The sequence below is a fragment of the Hemiscyllium ocellatum genome, chromosome 18 (genome assembly GCF_020745735.1).
Source record: "Hemiscyllium ocellatum isolate sHemOce1 chromosome 18, sHemOce1.pat.X.cur, whole genome shotgun sequence".
Taxonomy (NCBI): domain Eukaryota; kingdom Metazoa; phylum Chordata; class Chondrichthyes; order Orectolobiformes; family Hemiscylliidae; genus Hemiscyllium; species Hemiscyllium ocellatum.
The window spans coordinates 57,743,101-57,762,430 of NC_083418.1; the positions used below are offsets into that span (position 1 = coordinate 57,743,101).

A 19,330-nucleotide genomic window follows, 5' to 3' on the forward strand; every position below is an offset into this window, starting at 1 on the left:
CGGCAGGCTGTCATTACCTATGAATGGGGGAACATCCCTTCACATCCCCTATAAATTGGAAACCTGCAAGCCAGTAGGAAGCTTGTTGTACTTCCGCTAAAATTGAGACTCCGCCTGCCAATGGGTTGTAACAGTGTTTTTTGTTTAATTCACTTGTGGGATGTGGTCATTGCTGTCAGGACAGCATTTATAGCGTGTCTCTATTTGTCATTGAAAAAATGGTCATAAGCTGCCTTCTTGAACCGCTGCAGTCTGTGCTGAAGGTAGACCCACAGTGCTGTGCATGGTAAAATAGTCACTATGGCTTCATCAAGGGGTGGGCATGCCAGACAAATCTCTTAAAATTCTTTGAGGAGGTAATGAGCAAGTTAGATAAAGAGGAGCCAGTGGACGTGATCTGTTTGGATTTCCAGAAGATCTTTGTCAAAGTAGTGTACAGGAAACCACTAAATAAGATAAAAGCCCATGGTGTTAGAGACAAGATGATGGCATGGATAGAGGATTGACAGACTGGTAGAAGGCAGAGATTGGGGATAAAGGGGTCTTTTTCAGGATGGCAGCTGGTGACTAGTGGTGTTCATCAGGGGTCAATGTTGGAACCACAACTATTCACTTCATACATTAATGACATTGATGAAGGAACTGAGGGCATTGTTGCAGATAACACAAAGATACGTAGAGGGAGAAGTGGTGTTGAGGAATTAGGGAGGCTATAGAAGGACTTGGACAAGCTAGGAGAGTGAGCAAAGGAATGGCAGTTGGAAAACAATGGAAGCACCTCTGGACTTTTTAGATTTCTCTGTTTCTAAAAGTCATCTCTTATCTCTCTCCACACACCTACAAATATCAAGGTTTATTGGTCAATTATTTTTCCACTGTATTTTGATTTACCAACAACTAAACTTTAGTTAATATTGTTAGGAGCTAGTTCTTGAGATCACACCCAGAAAAATTGATACGTGGTTATGCCACACCTTAATAAAAGGAGACAGGTAGCATGCAAACTTCATGCCACTTGCTCATGCAGTGCCATGCAGTCCTGCACTGAGTTACTGCACAGCTTATCAAGTGACCCGCATTCCTGCCAAGGGAGCACAACAAAGCCAACTCGCTCAACTTAAAGCCAATCTGAACCTCTTAAAGGCAAGGTGCTTTCTGCCTGATACAGAGGATGGAAGGATTGAAGACTTCAGGAAGGAGGCAAAATGGCACAATATGGAAAGGAAGCATTCTCTAGTTATGTGGATGTAACTTATAGAATCACAAGTGTAGGACATGTGTGCAATGACCCAAGAAATTTAATTACTTCACAGGTCAATGAATGCATCTTCTTGACCTGACTTCTTACAACTAAACAATCAGTCTCACACAATACTCCAATAATCACACTCTAAATCTTCCCAATAATCACTCGCTGACCAACAATCTATGCCAATCGGGCTCAAGCCTCACATCAAAATGCTTCAACTGATCCTTACACAATTATCGCTGAAGCTCACACTCTCACATCTCACAGCTTGAGCATACTTCCAGCTATTACATCATGTCAAATATATCACCTAAATATATTGCAACACAGTCATTGTCACACTTGCTTTTCTTCTGCACGAAAAGATGGCACGTCATTGCTGGCTGCAAGAATTAATTGGTCATATGAAGCAACCAACCTGCAAGTTAGATAGATTGTCTTTAAGAGAGAGTGTTCACTGGAGTCGTGAGGTTGAAATGATGGGCTGTGATCAAATAAGCATTGTATCTGCCTGCTGTCCATTTACACAATGGCTGATTATTACCGTCAACAACATAATGATTAATGTGGGCCTTGGCAGGAGTGATAAGATGCAGAGCACATGTTGTCCTCTCACCTCAATCAGCAGTTGGTGACAAATATTGTAGCCCTTAGTTCAGAAAGTGCACAGCAAGTTCAACATAAGGGTCAGACAATTAAAATATCAGATAAATAACATTTAGTGAAATGTTTCTTTTCAACTTTTATCACAGTGCTGAGCTTTACTAAAATATATAATTAAAATGGTATGCAGGAAATTTAAATATTCATAGCTCAGTTCTAAGTATATAAATAGTTTGGGAATCTGAGCAATAAACAGTCAAAGGTGCTGCTTTGGTAGAATTCAGCTGTAACCCAACATTTAATGCATATCACAGAACTTCCAATGGAAAGCAGAGATGATGGTTACAGCAGACAAGTGGAGGATGCACCTGCCTTCCACTTACTCCATATGCACATTTACCACTGCAGCAGGGGTTTTATGATTCTATGTGTTAAGAGTAGACATATTATTAGTGCTGAGAATGATTGGCAATCATCTCTCCTGAGAGGCTGGCAAACCAGCTGACTGTTCCCAGCATTTGCTGTCCTACATCTGAGCAGATTATTTACTTAGCCTGGCATTATTACCGAGGAAAATGTTGTCCCAATGATCAATTGACCATCCTCATATCCAGCCCCATTTCGGTAGGCCATGACTCTTACTGCCAGTTGGGTCTTGGCAGCGGAGATCTCATGTGAGATTGTCTGCACTGAGGTCTCCTTCCGCAAAGAAATCCATTTCTCTTCCCAGTAAGCCAAAGTGTTTTCAACTTCAGAGGTAGACAGGTCAGTCTGCAAAAAACAGAAGTGAAATCTGCCAGCTTTTACAAATGTGATGTGCAACACCCTGTGCATCCAATTTTAATCATGCCACCAATATTAATCCTGCTTTCAATGGTTAAAGCCCTAAATTCCAGATATTCATTCCTGACAGGTGACATTATAGAGGTTTACAAAATCATGAGGAATATAAATAAGATGAATAGCAAAGGTCTTTTCCTTAGGGTGGGAGAGTTCAAAACAAGGGGGCATATTTTAAAGTGAGAGGAAAAGTATTTAATAGGGACTTAAGAAACAACATTTTCACACAGAGAATGTTTCATATGTATAATGAATTGCCAGAGGAAGTGGCCGATGCAAGTACAGTTACAACATTTAAAAGACATTTGGGCAGGAAAGGCTTGGAGAGATATGGGCCAAATGCAGGCAAGTGGGACTAGTTTAGTTTGGGAAACTTGGTCAGTATGGACGAGTTAGACTGAAAGCTCTGTTTTCATGCTGTATGATGCTATGTTTCTATGACTCAATGAAAATTTTCATCTCTGAGCTCCTATAACACATATCTTGAAACCTAGAATTTTGACCCAGATAATATCTAATATTAAATATCACACTATTTGGTTCAATATCAGATTTTTCAGATAACTTTCCTACAAAGCACCTTGTGGTTTTTAAGTACATTAAAGGTGCTACATAAAGGTATTACTGCTGTCACTGATTTTGTTGCCATAGCTGGAGTGAGGACACATTGTTAGGAGAAGCTTATCATGTGAATAAACCACTGAGATCTTGGTTATAGTTGAAATGGAAACCGTAACTTACATTTGGTCCACATAGAAAGTCTCTGGTTATATTATATAACTCCCACTGCATTGCACAAGACAATCCTGAGGGGAAATTGATGCCAAAGTATTCCAGAGGCATTGCAAAGATGAATGTAAATTTTGAAGGAATTTTAAAAGTGCTACCCATTAGTTGGAGTCTGCAGAGTGCTGCTTTATTTTTTCAAGTTTTTATTTCTTTTGGAACTTGCTATTGAATCTTTCAGAGATCTTTTAGGCAATACAGGGAGCCGTGGTTTAATAAGGAATTGGAATTCCTTGTGAAAGGGAAGAGGGCGGCCTATGTAAAGATGAGGCGTGAAGGTTCAGTTGGGGCGATTGAGAGTTATAAGGTAGCCAGGAAGGATCTAAAGTGAGAACTAAGAGCAGCGAGAAGGGGACATGAAAAGTCCTTAGTTGGTAGGATTAGGGAAAACCCAAAGGCTTTCTATAGGTATGTCAGGAATAAAAGGATGACTAGGGTAGGTATCGGTCCAGTCAAGGATAGTAGTGGGAAGTTGTGCATGGAGGCGGAGGAGATTGGAGAGACACTAAATCAATACTTTTCGTCAGTATTCACTCAGGAACAGGACACTGTTGCTGATGTGAATATTGAGTCACAAGTGATTAGAATGGATGGCCTTGAGGTATGTAGGGAAGAGGTCTGGGGAATACTGGAAAGGATGAAAATAGATAAGTCCCCTGGGCCTGATGGCATTTATCCTAGGATCCTCTGGGAAGCTAGGGAGGAGATAGCGGAGCCATTGGCCTTGATTTTTATGTCGTCGTTGTCTACGGGAATAGTGCCAGAAGACTGGAGGATAGCGAATGTGGTCCCCTTGTTCAAGAAGGGGAGTAGGGATAGCCCTAGTAACTATAGGCCAGTGAGTCTCACTTCTGTTGTGGGCAAAGTCTTAGAGAGAATTGTAAGGGATAGGATTTATGAACATCTGGATAGGAATAATGTGATCAAGGATAGTCAGCATGGTTTTGTGAAGGGCAGGTCGTGCCTCACAAACCTTATTGAGTTCTTTGAGAAGATGACCAAGGAAGTGGACAAGGGTAAAGCAGTAGATGTGGTGTATATGGATTTTAGCAAGGCGTTCGATAAGGTACCCCATGGTATGCTAATGCAAAAACTACGGACGTATGGCATTGAGGGTGCATTAGAGGTTTGGATTAGGAATTGGCTGGCTGGAAGGAGACAGAGGGTAGTAGTTGATGGTATAGGTTCATCTTGGAGTGCAGTTACTAGCGGTGTACCACAAGGATCTGTTTTGGGACCATTGCTGTTTGTCATTTTTATAAATGACCTAGAGGAGGGGCTTGAAAGCTGGGTGAGCAAGTTTGCGGATGACACGAAAGTCGGTGGAGTTGTGGACGGTGAAGAAGGATGTGGCAGGTTACAGCAGGATATAGATAAGTTGCAGAGCTGGGCAGAAAGGTGGCAAATGGAGTTCAATGTAGCTAAGTGTGAAGTCATTCACTTTGGTAGGAGTAACAAGAAGATGGATTACTGGGATAATGGTAGGCTACTTGGTAGTGTGGATGAGCAGAGGGATCTTGGTGTCCATGTACACAGATCTCTGAAAGTTGCCACCCAGATAAATAGTGCTGTGAAGAAGGCATATGATGTACTGGGCTTTATTGGTAGAGGAATTGAGTTCCGCAGTCCTGAGGTCATGTTGCAGTTGTATAAGACTCTGTTGCGGCCTCATCTGGAGTATTGTGTGCAGTTTTGGTTGCCATACTATAGGAAGGATGTGGAGGCATTGGAACAAGTGCAGAGGAAGTTTACCAGGATGTTGCCTGGCATGGTAGGAAGATCGTATGAGGAAAGGCTGAGGCACTTAGGGCTGTTCTCATTGGAGAAAAGAAGGTTTAGGGGTGACTTGATAGAGGTGTACAAGATGATTAGGGGTTTAGATAGGGTTGACAGTGAGAACCTTTTTCCGCTAATGGAGTCAGCTGTTACTAGGGGACACAGCTTTAAATTAAGGGGTGGGACGTATAGGACAGATGTTAGGGGTAGATTCTTTACTCAGCGGGTTGTGAGTTCATGGAATGCCTTGCCAGTAGCAGTGGTGAACTCTCCCTCTTTATGGTCATTTAAGCGGGCATTGGATAAGCATATGGAGGTTATTGGGCTAGTGTAGGTTAGGTAGGCTTCGGTCGGCGCAAAATCGAGGGCCAAAGGGCCTGTACTGCGCTGTATTTTTCTATGTTCTATGTTCTATGTTCTAATACATTCCAGATCATAACAACTCGAAAATGGGGGTGAGATCCACATCAGCCACAATCAAAGGCAGAGCAGACTTGAGCAACTGAATGGCTTTCTCTCATATAAGTACATTCACCAAGAGACTTAAATCTGTTTTCTGGTTACTATCCCTCCAATATAAATAGTTTCTACCGATTCACTTTATAAAAACGCCATACCTCTCCATTAAAAGTTCACTTTTCCTTATCTGTACTAAGTAGACAATCCCAATTTCTCTGATCGCTCCACAAAATATGATTTGTAAACAATTCATTTATGGTGGTGCTATATACCACAAAGTAAGCAATGGAGAGAAATCATCAGTCTGGAATGATGACCCATGAACCTTCATCCCATGTACTAATCTTACATTAAACTGCGACAGTTCCCATGGTGCTCCCAAATGAACTCAATCTTATTATCAATGCCAATGATGCAGCCCTTCCTTATGAAGTTGCATATGATGATACCACAAGTCCCAGCTAGAATGGAGTTGATTTAAGTAATTCCCCTATCAAACATCCCTGGAAACCCACGATGCTATTAGTGACAGGGATTGTTTTCATTTACACACACTTATAGCATTTAACTAGCTCCAATTCATGGAATAAGCTGGAAATATAGGTAGTTGGAATGACATGATCCTCCACTGACTTTGTTTTATTAAAAAAAGTTTTTATTCATGGACATTGCTTTTGCATGCGAAACAACACTTTTCACTGTATCTCAGTACATGTGACAACAATAAATCAATCATTCATTCAAGTTTCAGCCATAAACACCATTGTAATTCACAGGAAATACACTTAAATAGGCTCAATTGATGAGGAAGCAAAGTGATGTGAGATTTATTGTTTGCCATGAATCCTGCTGTAAATTTTGCCTCCCTTCTAATTCAATGGCAAGCACAATGTAACTCACAGCAGTATCAATTCTCACTTGGTTAAATATTCAACCAGAATAAAGCATTGCTTACCTTTGTAACTCTAATGCATTTAAAAGGCCCAGTTTCTTCAATCTGGCTAAGTTCCCGGCCTGTTGCGCAGATGAATGAGTTACCTGGGTTGAGTTTTGTCATAATGTTCTGTCCTCTCAGTGCCCTGGAACATGCCAAACAAACCATAGTCTTCTGCTTTGTGCAGGCATGGGTAATATAATAACCCTAATACAAAAATTAAAGGAAGAATAGAAGACACATAGATAAGCACTTTTAAAGATAAATGAGACAAGGACATGCACACACACAGACACACACAGATACACATTCAGGGTGCGCGTGCACACACACAGAGTTAGACGACTTAGCATTCCAGCTTTTATATTATGGAAGAAGTATAGGGGAAGTTACCAGACATCATAAATTATTAGGAAAAGATGAACAAGGTAGGATTGTTTTTTTCTAGACCAGAAAAGGCTAAGGGTGACCTGAGGAAGATTTTACAATTATGAAGCAATTGATGGATAAATATTTTCAATTTTGAAGGAATCCAAGACTAGGTTGTAGGACAGGTCAATAAGCAAGATGGTTACACTGTGGAGCTTGATACCACAAGTCAATAAAGTGTGGAACTGAAAATAGCACAGCAGATCAAACAGCGTCAGAGGAGCAGGGGAGTTGACACTTCAGGTCAGGACCTTTCATCAAATCCCCTGCTCCACTGATGTTGCTTGACCTGCTGTGCTTTTTCCAGCTCCACTCTTTATTCACTCTGACTTTCTAGCATCTGCAATCCGCACCATCTCCAACTTGCTACCACAGGTCAAATAGCATGGATACATTTAAGAGAAAGTTACAAAAGAAGAGGGAGAATGGAATAGAAAGTGCCTCACAGCATCAGGAACCTGGGTTTGAATCCACTTTGGGACAATCTGTGTGGACTTTGCACATTCTCCCTGTGTCTTCATGGGTTTCCTACGGACATTCCAGTTTACTCCCTCAGTCCAAATATGTGCAGAATAGGTGGATTGGCCATGCTAAGTTGCCCATAGTATCCAGGGATGTGTAGACTAAGTGGATTAGCCATAGTAAATACAGATCATAGGGATAGGATGGGGAGGTACATCTGGGTGGCATGCTTGTCAGAGGGTTGGTGTGGATTGATGGGCTAAATGGCCTGCTTCCACACTATGGAAACAAGCATCTATGAAATAGTCACAGTGAAATCTCAAGAAAAATCCTGATATTTAAATAGATAAAACTGACAAGGGGACTGAAGTAGTCATGTTTTGAGTACAGGAGTTGGGATGTCATGTTGCAACTGTACAGGACATTGGTTAGGCCACTGCTGGGATATTGGATACAATTCTGGTCTCCTTCCTATCGGAAAGATGTTGTGAAACTTGAAAGGGTTCAGAAAAGATTTACAAGGGGTGGAGGATTTGAGCTATAGGGAGAGGCTGAACAGGCTGGGGCTGTTTTCCCTTGAGCGTTGGAGGCTAAGGGGTGACCCTATAAGGTTTACAAAATTATGAGGGGCATGGATATGGAAAATAGGCAAAGTCTTTTCCCTGGGGCTGGGGACTCCAGAACTAGAGGGCATAGGTTTAGGGTGAGAGGGGAAAGATATAAAAGAGATCTAAAGGGCAACTTTTTCACGCAGAGGGTGATACGTGTATGGAATGAGCTGCCAGAGAAAGTGGTGGAGGCTGGTACAATTGCAACATTTAAGAGACATTTGGATGGGTATATGAATAGGAAGGGTTTGGAGGGATATGGGCCAGGTGCTGGCAAGTGGGACTAGATTGGGTTGGGATATCTGGTCGGGAAGCCTGGCAGCATTTGTGAAGAGAAATCCAGAGTTAATGTTTTGGTTCCGGTGACTCTTCCTCAGAAGTTCTGGTTTTTCTTCATAAATGAGGATTTGAGCTATAAAGAGAGGCTGAACAGGCTGGAGTGTCTGGAGGCTGAAGGGTGACCTTGTAGAGGTTTACAATATTATGAGGGGCATGGATAAGATAAATAGACAAAGACATTTTCCTGGGTTCAGGGAGTCCAGAACTAGAGGGCGTAGGTTTAGGGTGAGAGGGGAAAGATATAAAAGAGACTAAGGGACAACTTTTTCACACAGAGGGTGGTACGTGTATGAAATAAGCTGCCAGAGGAAGTGGTGGAGGCTGGTATAATTGCAACGTTTAAGAGGCATTTGGATGGGTATATGAATAGGAAGGGTTTGGAGGGATATGGGCCGGGTGCTGGCAAGTGGGACTAGATTGGGTTGGGATATCTGGTCGGCATGGACGGGTTGGAGCGAAGGGTCTGTTTCCATGCTGTACATCTCTATGAGTCTATGACTCTACGTTCAACAAATATACCAACCTGAACAAAATTCGGGCTGCAATCAATGATGGTTCCAAATATATATTTATAGAACCTGGCATGATACATGAATACATAGTACACTCAAGGTCAAGTTGGTCCTTGTTGGACCTCCATCATGTTGGTAATCTGCTAGCTGATGATATTGCAGGTTTTCTTTTTCACATCTCACTGTGGGCACTGTATGGACTTCCCAATATGCATAGAAGCAGTGTCCCTTTACACCCTGGATTATCTAGTACTGGCTCTGCACAACATGTATTGGCCAACTGGTGAGAGAACTATTGCAGTCACATTTTCCACAGACACTGTGAAAGATTCCTTTACTTTCATATGGAGAACTGTAGTGTATCAATGTGCACTTCATAATTTTATTTTTCAATATAGGCTCAAGGAAGCCCCATATCATTATATCACAGGGATCTAGACGTACCACTGGTGTCTGAATCTGTGTTAATCTAACTTATGAATCTAGCAACCTGCGCAGTTGAGTTCAATTTCGACAACACCATTTACATTTAAATAGATGGTGAGCCATGGGATGCCATCTATGCCCAGCTCTTGCAAACATCTTTTATGGTTACCATGCCAAGCATGTCTTCGATGGAATAACCAGTACCTCTTGCATACTTCTGATATTTAGTTGACACTTTTGAGATATTTGAATCCATAGCTGCACCAAAGAATTTCTATAATAATCTCTACACTATGTGCAAGTTTATCACTGAAATGGAGAAACCTTGATCTGTTAGTTGAGCAATCTGCAAATGGCTTCTATACTGAAAGACTAAATTTATCAGTCAATAAACTTGTTGACACTCCCACAGTTCCATGCTCTACCAGATCACTCTTATTGCCAAACTCATTGAAATGGCCCTAGCCATTTGCTCACTGTGTAATTGTGATGCTGAGGGAGGTAATATCAAAACCAGCCTGCACCATGGTGGCAGTCCTGGTGAAATCATAACTTGCATATTGTGCAAATTCATGAAAGGGTCTAATACAACCACTGCAAGACCATGAATACTGCCTAATACACCTGAGATTACTCTGAAGGGCAAGTCTTTCAACAATTTGAAAAATAAGTGAAACCATCACCCTCACATTTCTACTTTGCAGTAAATCCACAAATGGTCTTTTTCCACTAACAGGATGCTGCCTTAACACATATACATTACATTGACAAAAATCATGCAAACACGTGCTATTACGTTTTGTTCAAATCTGTTTTACTCCCGCCACCAAACGCCTCCGTTTCTCATTCAAGTCTCAACATTGCATTGGCAATCACATTTATTGTCCTGCCATGTACACAATTTTCAAAGTGAATTACTGTAATAACATCTAAACAGTCTGGCATTTTTGTCCTTAAATTTCTCCACAAAATGTCAATGGGTTATGGTCAGTGTATATGATTGTCTCAGAAATATTACTGGTAACATAAACATTGAAATGTTGTAATGCCAATACTAAGCTCAAAGTCTCCTTCTCAATTGTTGAATATTTCTGCTGATACATGTTCAGTTTCCTCGAGAAATACCTGATAGGTCTTTCTATCTTCTTGTTATCTTCTTGCAAGAGTGCAGCACTGACACCCACAATACTTGCATCAATAGCCCCCTTGAATGGCTTTGTATAATATAGGTGTGGCTAACACTGGGGCAGTGTTTAACACAGTCTTCAGGCTGTCAAATGTCTTCTGACAGTTCACTTCCACCTTGCCTTTTCTTTAGCAATCCAGTGAGTGGTGCAGCCTCACTGCTAAAATTCTATACAAATTTTTGATAAAATCCACTCAATCCCTGGAATCATAGTACTGCTCTTATTGTCAATGGGATGGGTAACTCCCCAATTATCTTTGTTTCTGTGTTCCATGGGGCATTTGTCCATGTCTAATAACATAGCACAGGATGGTAATTTGGGCTTTGATAAATTCACTTTTAGCCAAGTTTATCACCAAGCCTGCCTCCTGAAGTTGATTGAACAATTCTGACAAATGCTGCAAATGTTCCTTCCACGTGTGACTACAAATCACCAGGTCTTTTATGTATCCGGCACAATTGGGCAATCCAGCAATGACCTTATTGGTAAGTCTCTGAAATGTGGCTGGTGTATTTTTCACACCAAATGGCATGACTTTAAACTGATACAGTCCATTTAGAGTTACAAAAGCCAAAATTGTCTTTGCTGTTTCGGACAAAGGTGCCTGTCAGTATCCTCTGAGCAAGTCCAACTTAGAAACATAAGTTGCGTGTCCCACCTTTTCAAAACACTCTTCCAACTGTGAAATTGGATATGCATCAGTCTTTGTAACTGCATTGACTTTATGATGGTCCACACATAATCATTGGATACCATTTGATTTTGGCGCCATTACTGTGGGTGAGCTCCAGGAACTTTAACTCACTTTGATTATGTCGCATGGAGCATGCATTCAATCTCCTTTTGAACTTGTGCCAACCTTAGAGGGTTATGTCTATCAGGATGTTGCTTATTCTGAACAGCATCTCCTATATCTACATCATGCACAATTAGGTTATAAAGTGTAGAACATAGAAAAGTACAGCACAGAACAGGCCCTTCAGCCCACGATGTTGTGCAGAGGATTATTCCTAATGTAAAATAAAATTACCTAGCCTAAGCACCCCTCAATTTACTGCTGTCCCTGTGCATGTCCAGCAGTTGCTTAAATGTCCCCAATGACTCTGCTTCCATCACCACTGTTGGCAACGCATTCCATGCATTCACAACTCTCTGCGTAATGAACCTACTTCTGACATCTCCTCGATACCTTCCTCCTAATATCTAAAAACTATGACCCCTGGTGCCAGTCAATCCTGCCCTGGGGAAAAGTCTCTGGCTATTGACTCTATCCATGCCTCTCATTATCTTGTATACCTCGATCAGGTCACCTCTTTTCCTCCTTCTCTCCAGGGAGAAAGGTCCGAGCTTTGTCAACCTCTCTTCGTAAGACAAGCCCTCCAGTCCAGGCAGCATCCTGGTAAACCTTCTTTGCACCCTCTCCAAAACCTCTATCTTTCCTATAATAAGGCGACCAGAACGAGACACAATATTTCAAGTGTATCTCACCAGGGTCTTGTAGAGCTGCAGCAAAACTTCGCGGCTCTTAAACTTGATCCCCCTGTTAATGAAAGCCAAAACATCAAATGCTTTCTTAACAACCCTATCCACTTGGGTGACAACTTTGAGGGATCTATGCATTTGAACACCAAGATTCCTCATTTCCTCCACACTGGAAAGAATCCTGTCTTTAATCCTATATTCAGCATTCAAGTTTGACCTTCCAACATGCATTTATCCAGGTTGAACTCCATCTGCCACTTCTCAGCCCAGCTCTGCATTCTATGTCACGTTGCAACCCACAATAGCCCTCGATATTATCAATGACACCCCCAACCTTTGTGTCATCAGCAAATGTACTAACCCACTCCTCATCCAAATAATTTATAAAAACTACAAAGAGCAGAGGCCCAAGAACAGAGCCTTGCGGGACACCACTCACCACTGACCTTCAGGCAGAATACTTTCCATCTACAACCACTCTCTGCCTTCTATCACCCAACCAATCCTGAATTCAGATACCCAAATCTCCCTGTATCCTATACCTCCCGACTTTATGAATGAGCCTACCATAGGGAACCTTATCAAATGCCTGGAATCTATGTACACCACATCCACTACTCGACCTCCATCGAGCTGTCTCGTCACCTCCTCAAAGAACTCAATAAGATTTGTAAGGCATGACTTGCCCCTCACAAAGCCATGCTGACTGTCTTTAATCGCACTATACTTTTCCAAATAGTGATAAATCCTATCCCTCAGAATTCTTTCCAAAATCTTGCTGACCACAGACGTAAGACTGACTGGTCTGTAATTGCCAGGGGTTTCCCCATTCCCCTTCTTGAAAAGAGGAACAACATTTGCCTCCCTCCAATCCTCCGATATGACTCCAGTGGAGAGTGAAAAGGCAAAGATCTTTGCCAGAGGCTTAGCAACCTCCTTTCTCTCTTCCGGGAGCAACCTAGGGTAAATCTGGTCTGGCCGTGGGGACTTATCAATCTTAATGTTTGCCAAAATTTCCAGCATGTCAATTTCATCGATCTTGTTCTGTTCAAGCCTGTTTCCCAGCTCCTCAAAGTTCTCATTCACAACAAGATCCCTTTCCTCAGTGAAAACCGAAGCAAAAAACTCATTTAGGGCTTCCCCTATCTGCTCAGACTCCACGCACAAGTTCCCTATGCTATCCATGATTGGCCCTACCTTCTCCCTGATCAGTCTCTTATTCCTCACGTATGAGTAAAATGCCTTTGATTTCTCCCTAATCCTTCCTGCCAAGCCTTCTTTGTGCCCCCTCCTGGCTCTTCTCTGTCCATTTCTGAGCTCCTTTCTAGTAAGGCTGTAATCCTCTAAAGCTGTGCTAGATCCTTGCTTCCTCCACCTTACATAAGCCGCCTTCTTCCTTTTGATCAGAAGCTCCTCTGTTCTCGTCATCCAATTCTCCTTAATCTTACCCCTTCTTGCCTGTCTCAGAGGAACAAATTGTGCATTTCTTGCAACAACTGCTCCTTAAACAGTCTCCAGTTATCCGTTGTGCGCTTTCTGTGGAACAATTGCTCCAAATCTATACTTCCCAACTCCTGTCTGATAACATCATAATTTCCTTTTCCCCAATTAAATATCATGCCTTGGTAACTTCTCCTTTCCATCTCCAAAGCTATGGTCAATGTGAAGTAGTTGTGGTCACTGTCACCAAAATGTTCTCCCACCACGAGACCTGCCACCTGTCCTGGCTCATTGCCGAGCACCAAATCCAAAATGGCCTCTCCCCTCATCGGCCTGTCTACATACTGAGTAAGGAAACCCTCCTGAACACACCTGACAAAAACGGCTCCATCCAAACCATCTGCACTAAGGAGGTTCCAGTCAATATTGGGAAAGTTGAGGTCACCCATAACAACAACCCTGCTACATCTGCATTTTTCCAAAATCTGCCGGCTTATGAGCTCTTCAATCTCCCTACTAATATTAGGGGGTCTGTAGAAAACCCCCAATGAGGTGGCTGCTCCCTTGCTGTTCCTAACTTCCACCCATACTGACTCAATGGATAAACCTTCCTCAACAACCTTAATTTCTGTAGCTGTGATTAACTCTCTGATTAGCAATGCTACACCCCCTCCTCTTTTTCTACCCTCCCTGTTCTTTTTAAATGTTCTAAACCCTGCAGCATCTAGCAACCATTCCCGACCCTGTGAAACCCACATCTCTGTTATGGCCACAACATCATAGTCCCAAGTACTGATCCATGCTCTAAGTTCATCACTCTTATTTCTGACACTCCTTGCATTAAATCAGACACACTTTAACCGATCCCTTTGTTTCATCACGTGAAAACATTCTCCATAAATTCACTACATCCTGTCACAGCCCCATCTACAACTACCCCCCTCTCAAACATGTAGCTTTGGATTTCATCCCTTTGTCAAACTATAAATCCTCCCGGGTCACACAAACAAATCTACAGGTGAGTACTGCCCAGCTTATTTTCATGTATGTCGCCATGCAATAGCAATAACTTTCAGGTCATTTTGATTATCCTCTGGAAGGTAACTCAGTAATTTATCCCAATTTTTGACAACTTCCTCATTGTCCAATTTACTTTGAGGAATGCCCAATTCAGAATCCCCTGAGCTTGGTTCTTCACTCTGTGTAGTAACCAATAACACAGTGTCATTTGGCTTTCCTTCCCTGTCAAAATACCTTTTGAACATGTTCACATGACACACACTATGAGGTTTCTTACTGTCTAGAGTTCCTTATCAAGTAGTTCACCTCACTCAATTTCCTTTCGACTTGATAAGGTCCACTAAACCTTGTTTTTAAAGATTCACCTATCACTGGAAGTAACACTAATACCTTATCCCCTATTTGCAAAATTGCAAGTTTTTGATTTCTTGTCTGCTTCCTGTTTCATTATATGATGTGATACTTTTAAATGCTGTCTAGCCAACTCCCCTGCTCTATTTAATCATTGCTTAAAATTTGACAATAGTTCAAGTATGTGGACTCTGAATTCTGATTTATCAATTTCTCCTAAATCAATTTTAGCTGTCCTCTCACTTCATGCCCAAAAAATAATTGAACTGGACTGAATTTGGTTGATTCATTTGGTGCATCTCTGATCAGAAAAAGTATACAGAGGAATCTCAATGATCTGAATACCAATTATCTGAAAATCGGATTATCCAAAGGAGATCTCGAGGTCCCGATAGAAACATTACATCAAAGACGTGTTTCCAACAGTGATCGCGTCTTTTGTTTACAATGATTAAACAGGCACCGTCTCCAAATGACTGACCTCCCACCCTCTCTCTATCCCAACACTTTCCCTGGAGTACTACAGAGGGGTCCTTCAGAGGTACATATCTCCTTACCATTCAACATTACAGATTGAAAGGATCCTGTATCTCTTAACATTGTAACCTCTTTACCTGCTGCTCCTGGCCTGTGCAAGTAAACTTTACCTTCACAGGAATACAGTTTAAGAAGATCTGGCACTTCCTCCTTAACCAAACTCTGACCAGTTTGTACATTTTGGTGCAGCTTTCTTGCCTCCACTGTGCTTTCTGTTATCACTCCAACAAAATTCACTGGTTTGTCCTGTTTCCCGACATCTGGCTTCCCAGTGCTTTTCCTAAACCATCAACACTGTGATTTCATGTGGCCTTCTATATTGCAGTGAAAACACCGGAGCTTTTTAACTTTTCTTTCCCATTCAAGAGTTTCCTTTTTACCCTGTGGTAAGTTATACTTGCGATCTTCACTAACATCTACCTTTCCCTTTCTACGTGAGAATTTCTCTTTTCCATAATTTCTATCCCTCACAGATTGAGATTGATCTTGGAAGCCAAACTTTGATTTATGAACCAACTCATAATCATCAGCCATTTCATCCACTAATCTTGCTGTTTTAACTCTCTGCTCTTCCACTAGAATTCTCACGACTTCAGGGAGTGAATTTTTGAACTCCTCTAAAATAATCTTCTCTCTAAGTGCATCATAGCTCTATTTTTAATGCCCTTATACAGCTATCAAAATTACTTTGTTCAATCCTTTCAAACTCAATGTAGGTTTGAGCAGAGTCCCTCCTTAGATTCCTGAAATGTTGCCTGTAGGCTTCTAGCACATGTTCATATGCATTTAAGATGGCTTTCTTCACTTCCTCGTATGCCCCAGTTACCTGATAGGGATGCAAATACCTCACTAACTCTACCTACTAGTTTCATTTGGATCAACAAAACCCACATGTTCACTGGCCATTGCATTTGTTTAGCTACCTTTTCAACTGAGATGAAAAAGGCTTCCACTCCTTCTCATCAAACTGGATATATTAAAACAGTTTCCCATCAGGCCTTTGGCTACCATGTGTTTGTTCATCCTCACTAAGCTTACCTTCAGCCATCATCTCCACCCTTTTGAGCTAACTTAGTGTCTAAGTGCCAGTTTCTGAAGTTCCTCTCCTTTTCGCTCTCTCCTCTCCCTCTTTCCTTTGCTTTTAATTGTAATTCAAACCACTTCATTTCTGTTGCCCTTTCCTTGTCTTTTGTCTCTAACTCAAGCTGCCTCATTTTTAATTGAACTTTAGCCATCTCTAAATATTCTAATTGTGTTTCCAGAAAATTTAAATGCTGATCTACTGCTGAAATGATCTCTCCTTTCCTCACGGAAGGAGGCAGCTCCAATTCCAGCTTGTCTGCTAATTCCATAGTTTGGCCGTAATCACCTTTTGTAAAATCCCCAGTCACTTCTTCCACCACTAGAAACTTCTTGGCGACTAAAAGAGCCATTGCTATCCCAAGCACTAAATTCAACACCCAGAAGAAAAAACACTAACACCTACCACTCGCAGCCTTTGAGTCCAGTAACCCTAATCCCAATTGGAACTATAGAACAAACCCTGCAAAGAGTCCCCAAACTGTTATGGACTAGGCCAGACTCCCTCAAATCATTTCAAGAATGTAGCCCAGCCCCTAACTTTACTAGTTGTTATAAGCCAGTGTAACACAGATACTCCAGGAGTGATGCCGCTGGTCAAACCATTTAGATTTAAATAAAACAGAACTTATTTACAAGATTACCAAATGAAACACAAACAAAAAAGTACAGAATATAGAATAACTTAACTGTTCCGAAAACCTAACAGATTAGTCCAACTTAATGATGTTGTTCCAAATACAATCCCCATAAAGACCCCTTGGCAAAAATGGAAAAGTCTATTACAGGAAAGATATTAGAGAGAGGGCAGAGAGATTCAGCATGAAATACCTTCTTCCATGTCACTGTTTCTTGGACCAGCAGCCTCAAAACTCACTGACTGCTTTCTGCAAACAGCCAGACTGCTAAAAACCAAACCAAACCAAACAAAATCAGAGAAAAGCTGAGCTGGGAGAACTAGTCATTCCTCTTTCATTGTACAAGTGATTTTTAAATTTGAAAGCCTTTTGTCTGAGGCAGTATCTGTTAGCTATAATCAAATTGGCCCCAAAACCCTTCAAATCCTCGACTTTTCAGAATTGCTGTTTTTACAACCTCTCTGCAAAAAAAAAACCCCAAGGATGGCATAACCTTGATAAAGGAGCAGCAGCATCACAATATAAATGTGGTTCAAGTCATTTGAATTGATTGGAGCAAGTGGAACAATGGCAAAGTGATCTAGGGATCAGAGGCATCAGTTGGAGAGCAAACCCCAGAAGATGGGATTATTCTCATTGAAACAACAAAGGTTAAGGGCAGAACAGAGTTATTCAAACCTATGATATGTTTTGGTCAAGTAAATAAGAATAAATTGTTTCTCAGACAGGAACATCGGCAATTGTAAGACTCGGGTTTAATATAACTAACAAAAAAGTGCAGACAGGAGATGAGAAGCATTTTTATTTTACAGTCTTATTTGATAACATCTAGAATAGGCTGTCTGAAAGAATAGGGGAAGCCAATTTAATGGCAAGATTTGAAAGGGAAACTGGATATATTGAAAATAGCAGGAGAGTTGAATTAATTCGATAGTGTTTTCAAACAACTAGCACAGACACAATGAGCCATGGCAATCTCCATTAGTGATGTAAGATTTGTTGAAAACTATTCTTATTTTATTCATTCATGGGACACAGGCATTTCTAGCTAGACAGCACTTATTGCCTCTGAGAAGGTAATGGTGATTTGCCTCATATAAACGGCAGCAGTCCGTGGGGATATTTAACCCTCAGTGCTGTTCGGAAGGGAGATCTAGTGATTTGACCCTGAAACAGTGAAGGAGCACTAATATAGTTCCAAATCAGGATGGTTTTGACTTAGAGGCAATCCTGTAGGTAGAGGTTTTTTGATTAGATTAGATTCCCTACAGCGTGGAAACAGGCCCTTCAGCCCAACCAGTCCACACTGACCCTCCGAAGAGTAACCCACCCAGACCCATTTCCCCTCTGAGTAATGCACCTAACACTATGGGCAATTTAGCATGGCCAGTCACCTGATCTGCACATCTTTAGACTGTTGGAGGAAACCCACGCAGACACGGGGAGAATGTGCAAACGCCACACAGACAGTTGTCCGAAGCTGGAATCGAACCTGGGACCCTGGTGCTGTGAGGCAGCAGTGCAAACCACTGAGCCACCATGCCATGTTCCCATGTATCTGCTGTCCTTGTCTTCCTAAGTGTCAAAGGTATGGGAGGTGTTGTTATAGGACATTTGATGAGTTAGTCTAGTGCATCTTGTAGGTGGTACACACTGTTGCCACAGTGTCTTGGTGATAGAGGAAGTGAATGCTGAAGACAGTGGGTCAGTTATCAATAAAATGAGTTGCTTTGTCCTAGGTAATGTTGAGTTTCCTGAGTGTTGTTTGAACTGCACTCATCCAGGCAAGGACAGAGTATTCTATCACGCTCCTGACTTGTTCCATGGAGGTAGTAGACAGTGTTTAGATGCTGGTTTATACTGTATATTCTCCCGCCTGTTCCTGTAGACAGTGTTTAGATGTTGGTTTATAGTTTGTAGTCTCCTGACTGTTCCTGTAGACAGTGTTTAGATGCTGGTTTATAGTATATATTTTCCTGCCTGTTCCTGTAGACAGTATTTAATGCTGGTTTATAGTATATATTCTCCCGCCTGTTCCTGAAGACAGTGTTTAGATGCTGGTTTATAGTTTATAATCTCCTGTCTGTTCCTGTAGAGTGTTTAGATGCTGGTTTATAGTTTATATTCTCCCGCCTGTTACTGTAGACAGTGTTTAGATGCTGGTTTATAGTT

General features: G+C 41.6%; 1 protein-coding gene across 1 annotated transcript in view; it reads right to left on the reverse strand.

Moving 5' to 3' along the window:
* LOC132824312 (doublecortin domain-containing protein 1-like) overlaps positions 1 to 19,330 on the reverse strand; it is a 115,382-nt gene that overhangs the window by 33,188 nt on the left and 62,864 nt on the right. Inside the window, exons 9-10 of the mRNA XM_060838658.1 lie at positions 6,669 to 6,854; positions 2,420 to 2,623 (exon numbers count right to left, since the gene is read on the reverse strand). Of these exons, the coding sequence (XP_060694641.1) occupies positions 2,420 to 2,623; positions 6,669 to 6,854 (390 nt within the window). The remainder of the gene's footprint in view (positions 1 to 2,419; positions 2,624 to 6,668; positions 6,855 to 19,330) is intronic.